General features: G+C 40.5%; 1 protein-coding gene across 1 annotated transcript in view; it reads left to right on the forward strand.

Moving 5' to 3' along the window:
* Positions 1–17,844, forward strand: part of LOC122816744 (uromodulin-like) — a gene marked incomplete in the record, with an annotated part of 268,054 nt that overhangs the window by 138,257 nt on the left and 111,953 nt on the right. The window contains 2 exon segments of the mRNA XM_044089741.1: positions 8,223–8,234; positions 13,915–13,929. Coding sequence (XP_043945676.1) covers positions 8,223–8,234; positions 13,915–13,929 — 27 coding nt within the window.

Raw genomic sequence — 17,844 nt, forward strand, 5'->3', positions numbered from 1 at the left:
TCGGTGCCACAATCACCACTACTTCAAAGCAAGTCCAGTCATCACTCATCTTCCCACGCCTCTTGATCCTCGAGGTTATCAGATCAGGATGTGGAGAGAGTGGTCAGTAGGTTGCTTAAGTCACAGACCCTTGCTAAAATGCTTTTGAGCCCACCTCAACAGGTTTTGGCTCCACCTGCTTTGATTTTGATTCCTCCTCTGACTATTAGTTCGGAGCCGGAGTCCATGGATACTCCGATAGTGGTTCCTTCGGCTCCGATGACATCCTCATCGGCTCCAAAGTTGGCACCGATTACCTCGATTCTTCCCCCCATCGAGGTATCTGGGTGCCAAAGCTCTCTCATTGGCTCTGTGGGGAGAAGTGGCATCGGACCCTTGTCTGACCTCGCTCTCCCTCTCGGTGCACTGGCTCAGTTGTGCTTGGCTCCCACATCAGCCTTGGAGCTGTCGCCCTCAGTGCAGGGTGGTATTCCTGTGTCCTCGTAGCTGGAGTCCTCCTTGTGTTGAGACCATGATGCTTTCAAGGTCATGCGGAGAGTGCTGTCCCCACAGATGGCTCCACTATCAGTTCCATCAGCTCTGTCCCCCTCGGCACTTGTGACAACCTCTGCTCTTCCTCTTCCAGCCTCAAAGCGTAGGGAACCTATGCCCCAGAACACCCCATTGGGTTAACCCTCTTCTTCCAAAGCCTCCCCAGAGCATTCTGAGCAGGCTTCCCAGAAGAAAACATGCAAGAGGAAGCACCTAGACTCCCCTGAGTCTGTCACCTCAGATACAGACTCGGATAAATCAGAGGGGACCCCAAGGTCCCCCTCTGAAGATGTTTCCTGTTCAGACATCCTTGAGATTCTCAGACAGAGGCATAGCTGGACTTCCCTAGCCCCTTCCGAGGATGAGTCTGTATACCTGGACGCATTTAGTTCCTGACTTTCCACCTCCTGGGTGTCTCCACCTTTTGATTCACTCATGTCTGTAGTGTCTCGAAAGGCTTGGTCAGCTCCAGATTCCATGGAACCTGTCCCGAGGAGACCCAATAAATTCATCACAGCTCCCCAAGACTAACAATTTTTAACTAAGGGTGTCCCAGTTGATGCCATGGTAGTAGCAGCAGCCACAAAGAGAAAGTTAGCTAAAACCTCCTCATCTGTCCATCCACCAAATAAAGACTCGTACAATGGACAGATATGGGAAGCGAATGTTTTCATCAGTGACCTTCGCCCTTAGGTCCCTGAACTATCTTTCCCATAGGCTTCAGAGGGATCTCCTAAAAGAGCTTGGAGAGACCATACAAGATCCCACAGCTGAGGGAGTTTCAACCAAGGTAGCTACCCAGCTTGCGACTCTTAATTCAACAGTCAACTCCTCCACGAGGCTTATTTCATATGCAGCCGATGGAATGAGTAGAGCTGCAGGAACAGGAGTAGCTCTTAGGAGACATTCGTGGCTGTGGCTGTGGCTGTGTCAGTTTGAGGAACCTTTCCGAGCGTCCTTCACCAATGACCCCTTTGATGGCTCCTCTCTTTTTGGGCCTCAGGTGAAAGGCACACTTACCAGGTGCTAGCAGGAAGGCAAGACACTCTCTGATGTCAGAGTCCATTTTTTCACTCCTGCCAGACCATACCCAAAAGGTCAGAAGGGTGGAAAGATGTGTTTTTTAAAATCCCAGGGCCCCTTGCCTGATGCACATGGTCAATTTTCCCCCAGGGGCAGAGGGGGAAATAATAACAATGACAGACACCACCCTCATGGCAGAGAGGGTCTGCAAAATCAGGGTGACAGAGATACGTTCTCTTCTGAACCCTATTAGCATCCCTGAAGGGATGCCCAACTGCTCAACTCTGGAGGCAGTCGGGGAAAGGCTTTCATTGTACCCAACCGCCTGGCAAAATATTACAAAAGACAAATGGGTACTTACCATTATATCCGGAGGTTACAAGATTCCCTTTCATCAACCCCATTTTGTTTCAAAAAAGTCCATCCCAGATGTTCCACCCAATCTAAGGGATCAGGCAGTCACAGAAGTTTCAAGACTGCTAGAAAAAAGAGCCATCCAGGAAGTCCCTGCAGACCAAATAGGATCTGGAACTTATTTAAGATTCTTTTTAGTGCCCAAAAAGACAGGGGACTGGAGACCAATTCTGGATCTGAGCAGGTTAAACAAATCTGTACAAAAAGAAAAGTTCCAGATGGTAACACTGCAGTCCATTCTCCCCTTTCTGGGTCAGGACAATTGGATGTGCTCCATAGATCTTTAGGACATGTGCTATCATATAAAAATGGACAGACGGTCCAGGAGATTTCTATGCTTCTGGTTAGGGGCCAGTCATTACCAATTCAGAGCTCTGCCCTTTGGTCTCACCACAGCCCCCAGGGTGTTCACCAAATGCATGACAGTAGTCACGGCTCACCTGAGACATCAAGGATTCCAGGTGTTTCCTTATCTGGATGACTGGCTCTTCACTGCTACCACCAGGCAACAACTTATAGAAGCACAAGATTATACCATCATATCCTGTGCTCAACTAGGCATCACAATAAACTTTGAAAAATCTGCCTTGTTGCCCTGTCAATCTATAACTTACATAGGAGCAGAGCTGAACCCAAGAAAAATGATTGTAAAATTGTCTCAGGAAAGAGTTTCCATTATTCAAAAACAGGTGTCACTTCTCCTGAGGAGCAAAAGAATTCGAATCAAATGTATGGATCAAGCAATCCCTAATAAAATCAAGACCCTTTCCACCAAAGGCAGGCACCCGGTCTGGTGGACCCCAGCCATAAACAAACTCTACAACAAGAGGAGAAAGCTACTACATGACAGAAAAATCCTAAAGGGAGGGCAGGCTCTGATCAATACTAGCAAAAAAAAAAAACTACCCAAAATCATAGAAAGGCCAACTTTGAGAGAAAATAAAAAAAATAATGACACAAACCTTCTTAGGCTTTCTGGCCTTATGTTAGAAAAATGGGTGGAAACAGACAGGCCCAGAGAATTAGATAAAAAATCAAAATGATAAAAAAAAACAGAACCCACCAACAGACATTGGAGACAGGTTCAGTGCAATTCCTCCCCCCCCTCCCCCCTCCCCCCCAAAAGAGAAAATATATCCCCACAGTCAGATGCCCTCCCCCCATCTCTCTCAGAAAGCAAAGCAGAGCTGCTCTCTCTAAAAAAAAAACACAGCATCAATGGGACTGGGGCCCCAGTCCCGGCTGTGAGCTACACAAACTCAATGAAACCCAAGGCTGCACACATACATACCGCTTAATCTTAGCCTTGCACCCTCCACAAAGACATAAAGAGAGGCGTCTGCATCCCCTCTCCATCCCTCCTGTTGAGGACCCTGGAAATTACCGCCCCCATAAAATCATAGCCTCAAGCTTGTGGGCCCTACGAACATGGATCTGGAAAATAAAACTAATAAAAGGGCACAATACCTCTTGAACTTGGTAGACAGCTTGTCCTACCGTCGGCCATTGCCAAGGGTAAGGCAGTGTCAACTTTTCAAAACAGTCCTAACAGCGCCATCACTAAGGGGTTGCCAAACATCCACACAGCCTACCTACAGCTAGCATGTAAAAAAATATACACACAATACCCCCGCAAACATCAGCTTAGAAAAGCTCCAGGTTAGAGTTGCTGGTCCATGTGTCACAAGATGGGTTGCAAACTGGCTCAGGGACAGAACACACAGGGTTAGAGTTGCTGGTGCCATGTCAGACTCTAAGCACCGGTCAGGACTGTCCCACTGACATCAGTCTTGCATTCCTCTTGTATTTATTTTTTTTGGGGTGCAGGCAAACAAGACACAGACTTGTTCCAGACTTCTCTCATGAGTGGACCTGACTGACCAGAGCAGACACAGACATCACACAGACATCTCTCCCAGAGGGTCTCCAAAGAAGAAGCTTAAGGTGCCAGAGCCATGGCCTTAAGCTAAATATCCAAAAAATGTATAAAAGTTATTGGGAAAAAACACACCATTAATTACCAGGTCTTAAAATATCAAAGAATTAAAGTTAGAAGAGACCCAGGGAGCCCACCTGATCCTGAGTTGACAGTCCAGGACAGGCATTTGCATGACACCTAATTCTCTTACCTTATCAGACCATCATTTGAGTATTCCCATCCATTCACATGAGAGGATCGAGGTCATTGTACTTGGCCTCACCCCATCCGACCAGACCAGTCCTAGCTCAATTCAGAATGTACCTTACCGACACCCATTACCCGAAACTTCCAGTTGGAAAGAGCATACAAAAGACTCCAAAGATCAATCTGTGCCAAAGGGACAAGGCCATGTCATATTCAGATTAATAGACATGCTCCACAAGCTCTATGGTCCTCTGGAGCTTAGATATGTAGAACTAAGTCTCAAAGATATATAAATAGACATACTCCATGCTCCAGATTCATCACCAGAGACTCCCGAAAGACTCTTCACCAGGATCAAAAGGCATAGAGCCCTCATGCCAACTGATCAGAAATGCTGGACTGGGATGGAACACTATGGGTTTACCCGGGAATCATCAGTGTCTGCTGGGAAGGCCTAGCCATGTAATTACTGAATCTTTCTCATCTTGGAAGGGGGATGGGAGATGGCACTGTTACCGAGAAATATGAATGTGTGGGCAGGAGACTAGTATGCAAACCCCAACCTATGAACCTATGTTCTTCAAGTTCTAGGGTCCATGGCAGCAGCCATTCTTCTAGTCCCCTTAGCACACTTTCACATGAGAATCCTTCAGTGGCTTCTTTCACACAATAGTCCTTCCAGGAATTACACGTCTCACATGATGCTAATTACAGAGTCTTGCAAAAGACACCTTTCCTGGTGGATGGTCTCCCCACTAGTTTCTCAGGGCAGACCTTTCATGGAACCCCATCCGATCACTTCCCTGATAGTGTGGAGGGGCATTATCTAGGGAAGACAGTCCAAGGCACTTGGCAACCTCACGAGTACCACTTGCACATCAACGTCCTGGAGATGAGAGTGGTGCTCCTAGCATTGCAAGCTCTTCAAGACTCTCACCCTGCCGGGACTATTGCAATACAGACAGACAATATGTCAGTGGTTTGGTACATCAACAAACAGGGTGGAACCAGGTCTTACCCCTTGTGCCGAGAGGCCCTCAGACTGTGGCAATGGGTGATTTCCTCCCAATGTTTTCTGATAGCAGTGCATATCCCTGGGACATCCAACGTTATAGCGGACAGGCACAGTAGGGCTATCCTCATGCCTCACGAGTGGTCTCTGAAACAGGAAATTGTGGATCTTATTTTCCACAAATGGGGCCAGCCTTGCTGCGATCTCTTTGCCTCTCCCCTCAACAACAAATTCAGCAGCTACTTCTCCCTTGTTCCTCCTCCAGGCCAGACACCCAGAGATGCTCTAGTCCATGATTGGCCTCAGGGACTCCTTTATGCATTTCCTCCTTCCTCATAATTCTAAAAGTCCATCAGAAAGCAAAATTGCTGAGTTGCAAAATGATCCTCATTGCTCCTTATTGGTCTCGACAGATTTGGTTTCTGTTCCTTCACCCCCACCTTCTAGCCCAGCCTTGGATTCTGGACTCAGTACTGGACCTCTTGATTCATTAATCAGGTGGGCTAAACCAATTTCTCCAATCTCTGAAGCTCACAGCTTGGTTACTCCACTTCCAATCCTAGCCAGGCTCCCCAGTATTTCCCCAGCAGTGCGTGATATTATTGTTTCCTCCCATAAGACAAATACAAGGAAAGTCTATGCTACAAATGGAAAAGATTCTCTTACTGGGCAGAATCCAGGAATTTAGATCCTTTTACAGCTCCTGTACATGAGATTTTGGACTTCCTAGCAGAACTGTTTTAGTCTGGTGCAGCAGCTGCTACCATCAGAGTACAACTGGCTGCCATTTCATATTTTCATGTCGGAGTTTCTAACTCTAGCATAACGTCTCACAAACTCTGTAAGGCCTTTATGAGATGTACATCTCTACTTACACCCCCAGTGAAAGAGCCACTTCCACTTTGGGATCTCAATTTGGTTCTTGCCTCCTTGATACTACCACCCTTTGAACCAGCAGCATCATGTTCCTTGAAGTTTCTCTCTTGGAAAACTCTTTTCTTATTTGCTATTACTTCTGCCAGACGTGTTTCAGAACTTCATGCACTATGTGTTCCCCTCTATACCTAGTTTTTCACAAAGACAGGGTTTCCGTGAGAACTAACCCATCTTTTCTACCCAAAGTTTGTTCAGACCACAATTTGAATCAATCCATTGAACTCCCTGTCTTTTTCCCTAATCATTCCAACAAGGCAGAATACAGATTACACCAAATGGATGTGCATAGACAACTGTGTTTCTATCTCCATAGAACTAAAGAAATGAACAAATCAGATCAGTTGTTTCTTTCATTTGCTAACAACAAACAAGGCCTTCCAGTTTCTAAAGTAGCATTGTCAAAATGGTTATCGGGCACTATAGTCCATACCTACCACTTGCGACAAAAAGATCTTCCAACAAAACCCAAAGGTCATTCAACTAGGTCAGTAGCTGCTTTGGTAGCATTTCAATCTAGATTGCCCATAGATTCAATTTGTGCAGCAGCTACTTGGGCAGATCCTCATACATTCATTTCTCATTACAAAGTAGATGTGGTCTCCCAGGGCAGAGCTTCCTTTGGTTTAAAGGTTCTGAAGAGTCTGTTCCAATGAGCCACCCAGGATTGAGGTGCTAGGGACACTGTCCCATCCAGCAAGAATGAAGGCGACATTGGACAACTTAACATAAAGAAGTTATGTACCTACCATAACGTTCCATGTTAGTTGTCCTTCATCTCGCCTTCCTTCTTGCGTCCCTCCCTCCTTCCCCCTTCCTCGAGGATTGAGAGGAGTTTCTCAATGGTTTCACTGGCTAATTTGTTTTTATTAGTTGCTTCTCAACCAAACCATGACAATTAACTGTATATCCAGGTTTATTAATGGATTATCTTCTATAATTATGTCTAGTCTGAGCTATCTCAAATGAGATCTGGGTAGCTGGCGCTGGGCATTCTGGGATAAAGTGTAGCCTCAAGCCAGTAAAGAGCTCTCAAGCTATAGTAAGTGGCTAAGTCAGAGCCGAGGATCGGCTCCGAACCCATCCATCAAGAAGGAAGGCGAGATGAAGGACAAATAACATGGAATGTTATGGTAGGTACATAACTTCTTTTTTGTTGCATTATGTGTTCTGAGAAGTAACCTTGGTGCATGTGCAAGAATATGTTCACCTTGTATGATCAGACATCACTTTGCCGAAATGAAGTGTGTTCTTGTAACACAGACTCAACCTTCACCACTAGACCTATATAAATTTGTACAACCACAGAAAATGGAGGAAACTCCAAGTGTATCACACCTTTTCCCTGTAGTTATGTAGCCTTAGGAAAAGACATATTACTCTTTCATAGTTCTGTCCATCAGAATTCTGTCCCATTTGATGTGAAGAATCCTTTAGGAGTACCTCACCTTGATGAAATAAGTCACAAGTAATAATATTTCCATTCTATTTCTAGACCCCCCCCCCAGTAGGTAGGCTTTACTTTTCTTTAAGCTCTTAATTAAAACAAAGCTTGGCCTAGTCAGCATCGAGTAAAAAGAAATGTAGTGGAGCCTGGCAACAAAGGTTTTGAAATGAAATTGCTGAATTTTGGACTGTGTTTAAAAAATATTCTTTCATTTGTGAAATATAATGAAACTAAATATTTAATGTTTTCCTTGGCATTTATTTAAATGTTGCTTTTGCTTGTAGACTTTATCACAATATGCATCATGATGAAGTAACTGAAACTAAAGTAACAATGCAACACTGGATTTGAATGAATGTGTGAACAACCACATGGACTTGTTCCCATTTTTTTTTTTCTTTTGTTGCGGAATCTGCTACAGTCCCTACAAAATGGAGAAGGGGTATTATTCATATCATAGTAGAAACATGAGTTAATACATTTTTGCTAGGTATAGATTTTTGTTCTGTACGTTTACTATTGTATGGTTATTTTTTTCTGAGTGTTAACAAGGATTATTGCGAACATGCTGCTAGTCTCAATGTTCCTGTTGCTGATCTATTACTATGAATTACCAAGGAATACATTATCTGAATAGCAGACACAATGAACAAAATAAATATAATGCAACTTTGCACGTGCTTTATTGTTTTTATGTGTATTTTATAATCATGTTCTTTTTTTCCCTTTTTTTACAGCTGTGAACACATGTAAGTAAGCTTTTTCTAGAATTAATAAAAAATAAATACATTTTACCTGTGTTGATATTCTACATGTGAGAGACAAAGGCATGGACTAGACATTAATCTAAGGAAGAAGATTTACATAAGTATACTGGCTTTGTATTTAAAGTTTGTACTAAGTAGCCATGTATAGGCTTTGTTTGGGTGCACAGCAGACATATTCTTCTGATGGGAGTGTGGCTTCAGAGCCAGAACTGTGCAAATGTGATTCTGGTTTAGAACAGAGGGAGGCATCTGTGAAAGCAGTCTGTTATGGTGGTGGCTTTACTAAAGCTTTGCATGTACATCTGGTAGGTAAATCAAACAGAGCTGGACAAGTGCTGGCACATACCTAGGAAACGTATATGCCTAAATGATTTATCATAGACATACATACACATAGACACAGGCCTACACAGACAGACTGACACAGACAAGACACATGCATACACAGACATGCACACACACACACACACACACACACACACACACACACACACACACACACACACACACACACACACACACACACACACACACACACACACACACTTTAGGAGTACCTCAACTTGCTGAAAACACAGTTTAATTGTTCTTTGCCTGTGCCCGCATGTCTGTGCATGTGTGTGTGTGTGTGTGTGTGTGTGTGTGTGTGTGTGTGTGTGTGTGTGTGTGTGTGTGTGTGTGTGTGTGCTTGTGTCTGTGTATGTTTTGTGCGTGTGCGTTTATGTGTTGGTTTGCAATGAAGTACTAACATAGACAAGGGACAGTGAGACTAGAGTAAATTCAGAAAGAGAGAGAGATGAATGAGGAAGAGGTTAATGACAAGTGAACAAACAATGGCAGAGAAGGGTCAAACGGAAACAGAAATCCATTAATTGGATGAAGCATGAACTTGAGGAGGCATGTGGTGATAATCATGGACTCAGCAACCAGGGACATGAGCAGTTATGTTCTAAAAATAATAACGGGCTCAATAACCAAGGTCACAAGGAGGTATGTGATGATACTTATGGATTCAGTAACCAGAGCCATGGGAAGATATGTGCTAATAATAATGGGCTCAGTAACCAGGGCCAAGAGGAAGTATGTGCTAATAATAATGGGCTGAGTAATCAGGGCCACATGGAGGTATGTGCTAATAATAATGAGCTCAGTAACCAGGGCCAAGAGAAGGTATGTGCTAATAGTAATGGGCTCAGTAACCTGGGCCACATGGAGATATGTGCTAATAATAATGGGCTCAGTAACCGGGACCAGGAGGAGATATGTCCTAATAATAATGGGCTCAGTTACCAGGGCCACATGGAAGTATGTGCTCTTAATAACAGGCTTAGTAGCCAGGTCCACAAGATGATGTGTGATAATAATAAGGGGCACAGTAACTATGGCCACAAGGAGGCTGTGCTCACAGTACTAGGTCAGTAACCAGGGCCACAAGGAGGTTATGTGCTAATAATAATGGGCTCAGTCAACAGAGCCACAAGGAGGTATGTGCTAATATTAAGGGGCTCAGTAACCATGGTCACAAGGAGGTTGTGCTCAAAATAATGGGCTTGGTAACCAGGGCCACAAGGAGGTATGTGGTAATAATTATGAGCTCAGTAATCAGGGCCATGAAGAAGTATGTGTTTATAACAATTGGCTCAGTATCCAGGGTTGCAGGGCCAACAATAGAGCAATAAAACTAAGCATTAACGTGGTATAGGAAGACAAGGAACTGTGGCAAACATTGGCTAGAACTCTGCAAGTAGTGCAGAAATCCATCAAGTAGAGAATATGACAGGGTCAGCTAACAGTCTTTTAGGGAAAATATAAATGTGACATGGGGAGAGCCAAAGGAATACAGTGAACAATCAAAGAACTGCCAGCCAGATGTAACAAAATGATAAAGACTGTCAGCTGATGGAGGTGCTATTTATACCCAGGACTAGCACAGAATAAAGAGAAAATGCAGCAACACAACAGCTGGTAGGAGGACCTGTACAAAGATCAGGACATGGGAGATTAGGTAACTGGTGGGTTTGTATGAAGGTTATGTGCCACCAAGAAAGGAAAAGGTTCCATTTGAGTAACCAAGGGAAGCAAAAGCTGAAAGACTCAGAAATGACACACTGAGTGCGAGTGTAATTTTAAGTAGTGGGGACTGGGATGAAGGAGAGAGAAAAAGATGGAGAATGGCATTGGACTAAAGTATTGTGCAGTGTCAGGGATGTAGGACAAAAATGTGAAGGGGCAACGGTAAGTATTGCTGGCAGAAGTATAACTTAATATGGGAAACACATTAACAAGCCGAATGAACAGTGGGCTGTGATCATTTATATAAGGAATAGGAGAATTGGGAGTGGGTGTGGTATTTTATGTAAATGAAGGGTGCAAAAAAGCAGTAGAAAAGGAACTGGTGATAATGCTCGAGTCCTTACAATAAAGGTAATGGAAAAAGGGAGAGACATGGTGTTTGACTACTATTTATAAAGCACTAGGACTGGGGAGGGGGAAGGCAAGAGATACATTAGTGCAAAACAGACAGCGTGACAAGAAGGGACAAGGTCATTAAAATTTAAACTCTTTATCTATCAGGGGTCAAGTGGGATGTTCTAATGTCTACATCAAAAAGAAAAAAGCTTTGGTGAAAGTCCTAAAGGGAAGAGAAATGCAATGAGTGCTACTGTAATTGTTAGGATCATATATGTGAGCCTTACAACTGAGAGCTTCTTTCAGTGAATAATCTGTATTAACTCCATGTCTGTGGCATCCTGGAATACTCCCCATGTTCTAAAGTAAAGATATATATTCAGTTAATAGTGGTATGTGGTATAAACCTCAAATATGTAGTACAGGAGCCCCCCACACACAAACACTTTAATCATTCTGAAGCAACTTTCACAGTTGTCTGTTTTCTTGGTGGAATCGCATGTTGTTTTTTGCTCTTTCATGTGTAGCAGTATTGAGTATTAAAATCCTGAAAGGGAGCTGAATGGAGAAAGTGGTAAAGAATCCATCTAAGAAGAAAACAATAGTAGACATGTTGTATGCTAACATTATCGAAGCAACTGAAGTAAAGGTGATGGCGGAGGTGAGAAACAGTGACCACACAACTGTACCTTTCAAGAAAGCAACCGATGCAAGAGGATTCCAAGTCTGAAGTTTAGGACTAAGAGGCAACACACATAGCAACCTAAGTCATAGACTAAAAGAAGGAACTTAGCAACACTGAAAAACAATGGGTTATACCCATGGAAGCAGTTCTGAAGAATGTGTGAAAAATCAAAATAAACAGAAGTGCAGTATGGGGAAGGAAAATGGATGAACACAGAGGTGAAGGAACTCTTTAGGAATAAGAGGAATTATACAAGCCAATGTAAAAAGGATGTGGGAATATGTTATGAATTGCAATAATGCAAAAAAGAAGCCATAAGAGGCCAAAAAAGCATATAACAAGCCATCAAAAAGAATAGTAACTGGACAGGGGGACATGAGCAAACAAGGAGTGATGACAAACATCAGGTTAGAAGGGGAAGGGTGAAAAGTGAAGAAAGACTTTGCAGCACAGGATGAAAATGTAGAACTGTATGGTGGTACACAAGAAGAGGCTAACTTACTGTAAGATCAATCTGTAAATGTACTCACTAAGGAAAAGACTGGAAACATCTCAGTAGAAGGAGAAGGAGGTGAGAAAAAAGCAAGGCACTAATGAATGAAAATGTCAGCAAGTAGGCCCAAGAAGTGCTGACAAAACTGAGACTAGAAATGCTGCATCGACTGGATAACATTCACCAAGAAAATTAAAAAAAACTAGGAAGGGTGCTGTGTGACCCTCATCTACTTAGTCTCTCAGCAAAGAAAGGAGTGAAACCAAGGAAATGGGTTGAGGCCGTTGCAGTGTTTCTTTTTAAAGAAGTATCTGTGATAGACCCAAAAACTAAAGATCAGCGAGTCTGACATCCATTCCAGAGAAAGTACTAGATGGTGTTCTTAGAGGAATACTGTTTAAATAGTGGGGATCAAATCACTCTTAGATGTACATCAACCTGTGTTCACAAGGGAAACATGATGACAAATCAACCTGTCAGGCTTCTGCGCCTGAACCTTGTTAAGGAGGAGGAGACGAGTGGAAGCCAGTACACAGAGCATATACTGATGCTAGGAAGGCATTCCATGTGACCCCTTACCAAAGACTGGCAGGTAAATTGGCAGGGATGAGTTAGGATGAGGACACTTTGAAGGGCTGGATATAAGGATTCATAGTGACTTCAACTTGAGGCCAACAGGTTGTAAATACAGATGAATCAGTGTGTGAACCACAACTGTTTAATATCTTTATATAAGGCAAAAGAGTAGGACTTATTAAATAGGAGCAGAAAACAAACTTTCTGAGGTTGAAAGTGTAGTCTAAAATGATTCACCTAGAGGACAACAAAACCTAATGCAAGGTTATTCAGGAAGAGTGATCTAGGAAAAAATGAGAAGGAATAAGCCCTATTAATCCTTACTGTAACTAAATGAACTTTTCTGAGCAATGTGAAAGGACAGTGTTTAATAATATTTATATATATATATATATATATATATATATATATATATATATTTATATATATATATATATATATATATATATATATATATAGAGAGAGAGAGAGAGAGACAGGAAAGGAAAAGGACTTCACAAATGGAGATGTAACCCTACAAGTATATAGGGCAGCACACCTCAAGCATTGTGTAGTTCTGAAAGCCATTGAAAGAAAGGGCCGTCTGACTGATGGAATGTGTTCAGATGGAAGGGCTTCTGGAAAAAAAAACAAGAGATAACTGATAAAGGAGCAAAGAGGAAGATACATTGAGAAGGTAAAAGACCAAACATATACACTGTGTATACAGACTGAACAGAATAAGAGAACAGCTCCATAAGACAGAAGGGGCATAACTGACAGCTGACAGGAGGATTCAAGTTAGCCCCAAAGAAATATTTCTTCTTACAGAGTGTTAAGGTTTTGGAATGGTTTGCTGGAAGAGATGATGGAGAACAAGGATAAAGATGGATTCAAGATGGTGGACAGGGAAGAACTGAGCAGCTGTGTACTCAGTTCGGACATATTCAGTTTATCAAGGTGTTGTGTTGTATATAGGCTTCACATGATTTATGTACACACACACACACACACACACACACACACACACACACACACACACACACACACACACACACACACACACACAGCTAGATGGACAGCTAGAAACATAAACAGACATATAGTGGTGTGCTGGTGCCATATATATATATATATATATATATATATATATATATATATATATATATATATATATATATATATATATTTATATAGGAGTTCAAATTTAGGAACTGGTTTTCTATTTATACCTAAAAGAGAACACATGCCCAGAAGTAACATACATCAAATATATAACAATTTAGTTGAGTTTTACCTGAGGCAAGTACTGTATGCTTACATGTGCATATGCACTGTGGATGCATTCCTTGCTTTTTAACTACTGTCAAAGTAAAACATGAAAAAGTAGTTCTGTGGTTGCTCTGTGTTACTTTTATTCCAGGAGAATAATGTTTCTGTCCAATATACAAATTAAATATGAATTAAAACATTTTACTCCTTTCTGCATTTCTAATTACCATTTTGTCTTCTCTTTACAGCTTCCAATATGACATGTAAGTAAATAACTTTATAATTTATAAACTGCATTTGTGCTGATGGCATTAGTATAGTTAAACATGTCAACTCGATTTATCTATTTTTTAAAGCTAGTGTATCATATAATTCAGAACACTAGTCTGTCTAAGAGATTGTGCAGAGCCAGAAATTAGGCAAACCGAGATAGAAGGAAGCTTACCATGCACATAATTATGAATGGTACAGTCTGAATTGGAAAGCACAATATTTTGAAAGACACTACATTTTACTCACATTGAAATAACTTACCATCCCAGACCTTCCTCACATTTTCTTATGATGTGACCTTAACTCTTTCACTCCAGAGGAGCTCAGGAAATTTGCACTGTAACTTCTAATGGGTGGAGCCTAACCTTTTCACAGAATCAAATTATGTCCTTACATTTCAAACAAATGTTCATATTTTTGAAACCATAAGGATTATTAAAGACGTATAAATGCAAACTCTTCAGCACAAACCATTTTTATAGTGGTAGTATTCTTTAGGTTCTAGGTCTTAAACCAAATTTTATAAGTCAGAGTAAACACAGTTACTATTACATTTGTAACATTTTGTAAACAACTTAACAATATCTCAGCAACCACTCAAGTTACACACACATATTAGCAGCATTGTATTCATCTAGCTGAGAGCTTCCATATGAGGCTAAGGAATTCTGTCTGTGTTACTTTGTTGTTGAGATATTTAGAAAAATGTGAAATTATATTTACATAAATTAACATAATAAAAACAACCATTAATATCTATTTACCTGCACTAGAAAGAGGTCAAATATTAATGCAGTTGCATTTGGTATTTTGTAAGATTTAAAATGAAATCTTTTAAAACCTTGTACATAGCATGGTTTTGGAATTATTGATACAAATATGAGCAAGCAATATGAGGCATCTGTAGGAGTTAATTGCACATGCGCCTGGGGGCGTCACTCACATTAAGGGAATACATGCAACAATACACAAGCAGGGATGTGTTGCAAGCTTTCCTATCAGAAAATGGTGATGTGTATGTAATGTTTTTGTGCTCCATATACACTGCGGCTGCCAAGTCAGATATACATCATACAGTATGAGAGAAGAATACTGGAACCAGTACAGGCCCAGTACGCTAGAGACACGATTAGCATCCGCACTATGAAAAGAGAATGAAGGGAACAGAACTGGCCCAACACTTGAGAGATAAGGTTCAGTTAGGAGTGGTATGCCTGTACCTAGGAAACTGGATTATCTTGCAGATATGGTATTTAAACTTGGTAAATAAACATTATGTTTACAGTATTAGGATATTTAGGAATATAATACAGTCGATACATTGTGTCTGCACTTGAAAGATGAGATGCTTTTGACACTTTAAACAGAAAGATACATTTCAAAAAGAAGTACTGGGAATGTACTTGTTGCCCAAATCTAATTTTATTTATGTTTTTGTCACCTCTGTACATTTTATCCACCATTTGCTCCTCTCAGGGTCTACAGTCATAACAGTGACATTGTAGCCTTGACATTTAGGAATAAAGTCTAAAGTATAAATCAATTTGCTCTTCTTGCTCTCACTTACAGCTTTGGTGTGATTGACTGTCCCCAAACAGCATTGAATCAGTCAGATAAGAAAGCAAGAAAAATGATTCATGCTTATCAAACGATATATAAAAGTCAAAGCCATTGCATACTAAGATGATATATCGTATTCTCTGAAGGAAGTATGGGCCTCCTTCAAACTGACTACTTGTATAGGTATGCAGTCATGGGACTGCATACATATCTGCTGACTTCATCAGAACCTAGTATAGTGATGATTCTTAAACATAAAGAGAAGTCTAACAACATCCTGGCTTACTTTAGCAGAAGCATTTCAAAGAGGAATGGAAATAGAAAACAAAAGGGAGTACACATCAATCAGATAGCAACTGAAAGTACTAAAAAAATAAGAGAATATAAAGAAAAGGACTAGAAGAAAATGAAAGAAAAAAGAAACGTACAAATATAGCGAAAAATATAGAAATTATAACAGTCTGTCCATGCAGGACTAATTCACCATAAAATTTATTGTGCAATTGTTTCTAAATAAAAATCTTTTATCAGAATTACAAAACACACAGGAAAGTACACATTTGCAGAATACACACCAATTTATATGATCAAAAACCACAGATAAAGATTATTTCATGCTATTGTGTTTCTCTTTCAAAATAAAATTGATGGGCATATAATCGTTTAACCCTGATGGTTTACCAGCAGCACATTCCAGTTGCCAAATAGGGTTTTTAAGTAAATTATATTGCAAATCACCCCCTCCCCCATTGTGCTGGACTTTCTCTAACACAAAAAAGAGAAACTTATTAAGATTCTGACAACCAAGACAGTCTTTTATCAGAACATTGCTATCATTTTTTTCTTATAGCATACATTTTTTGGGATATCCTGTCCCTAAGCCTTTTCTCAGTCTTACCTACTTAAGATGAATATGAGGTACATGTTGCAAGGTATACCACACCAATACTGTCACACTTAAAACATTTTACTGTAAATAGTTTAGTCACCTACTGCAACATATTTACCAACACTGATACATCTACACTGCTCGCAAGTGCCACATTTTGCCATACTAACCTGCAGATTGGAAGGTCAGTGTGGTTTAGCCCTGTCTAAACCAACATATGTTTTATGCCACCATTGTGATAAAAATGTGGTTTAACACCTACCTTATGGAAAGGAAACATTACTATTGCTTTTACTTTATTGTTATGATTGATATGCAGGGACTTCTGTAAAATAGGGGCAAAACTATGATTCCTTTTAGACAAAATGTCAGCTGTAACATTAGAAATAAGTTCCAGGGGGTATGACATGTCAATAAATAACTGTTTACCAGATAGTAATCAAGACAAATGTACAAACTGTCCTTTGAAAATATTTTTCTTTATCCAAAGGGGGTAGTTGCTGTGAAAGTGCAAGAATTAATACAAATTGGCTTTCAAAATATCTTAGATTCAAAACAACTCTTTTCATAATGCTTACGAATTGTTACATCAAAATATCAGTGCTAGAAATGGAAGAATGGTATATAAACCTTAAAGAATGTGCACATTTCTCCAAAAAGTCAAAGAACATCTTGAGTTCACATAATGCCACAGTCCATAATAACAAAATACCATCTAAAATGTGTGTATAATTCAACATGCTGGAGATAAGAATGTTGAGAAAACAGGTGCTTCTCCCAATAGACCAAAACAAGATTAGCAAAAATGAGCACTGAAGCAGCACCCATAGCAACCCTAGACACTGCTCAAAAACAGACAACTTACTGGTGGACAAAGATTGAATGCTAGACCTTCAATTGCCCAATGTTCAACTGCCCCTCTATAAGAGATCACTGTTAGTGTGTTGTACCAGCAGTAATGTCCTTTATGGGTTTCTTCCCTTTTCTTTGAGTTAGTACAATTATGGAGTTGGTATATATAAGTTTGATGAATGCAGTTTGGGGATTCTGATCCTCAATGTATTTGCTTTTGTCCACTCATAGTGGAAGCTTGAAAAAATCATTTTCAAACAAAAAATTATCTGATAGGACCAGCTCCATGAAACACAAAATCAATGTCAGTACCATCAAAAAAATTAGAATCAAGAAGAATCTCACAAACCCTTTTCAATCTCAAATCATGGGTAATAACTGTAAATAAGTTGTCAAGGGATGGTCTAAGGGATCCTTGTGAAATTAGAGCATGCCTAAACTGTATGGCATAATAAGATATTTGACCTGTAAAAAATTAAATACAAAAGTTTAAATACTTTGTTCCAATAATAGTTAATTTAGAACCATATCAGTTTTCTTTTTTTTTAAGATTTTTTTTTTATTAATTCAACATATTACAATATACATATTTACAATAGATACA

This window comes from Protopterus annectens, chromosome 12.part0, assembly GCF_019279795.1.
Source record: "Protopterus annectens isolate FY-2018-M chromosome 12.part0, PAN1.0, whole genome shotgun sequence".
Classification (NCBI taxonomy): domain Eukaryota; kingdom Metazoa; phylum Chordata; order Ceratodontiformes; family Protopteridae; genus Protopterus; species Protopterus annectens.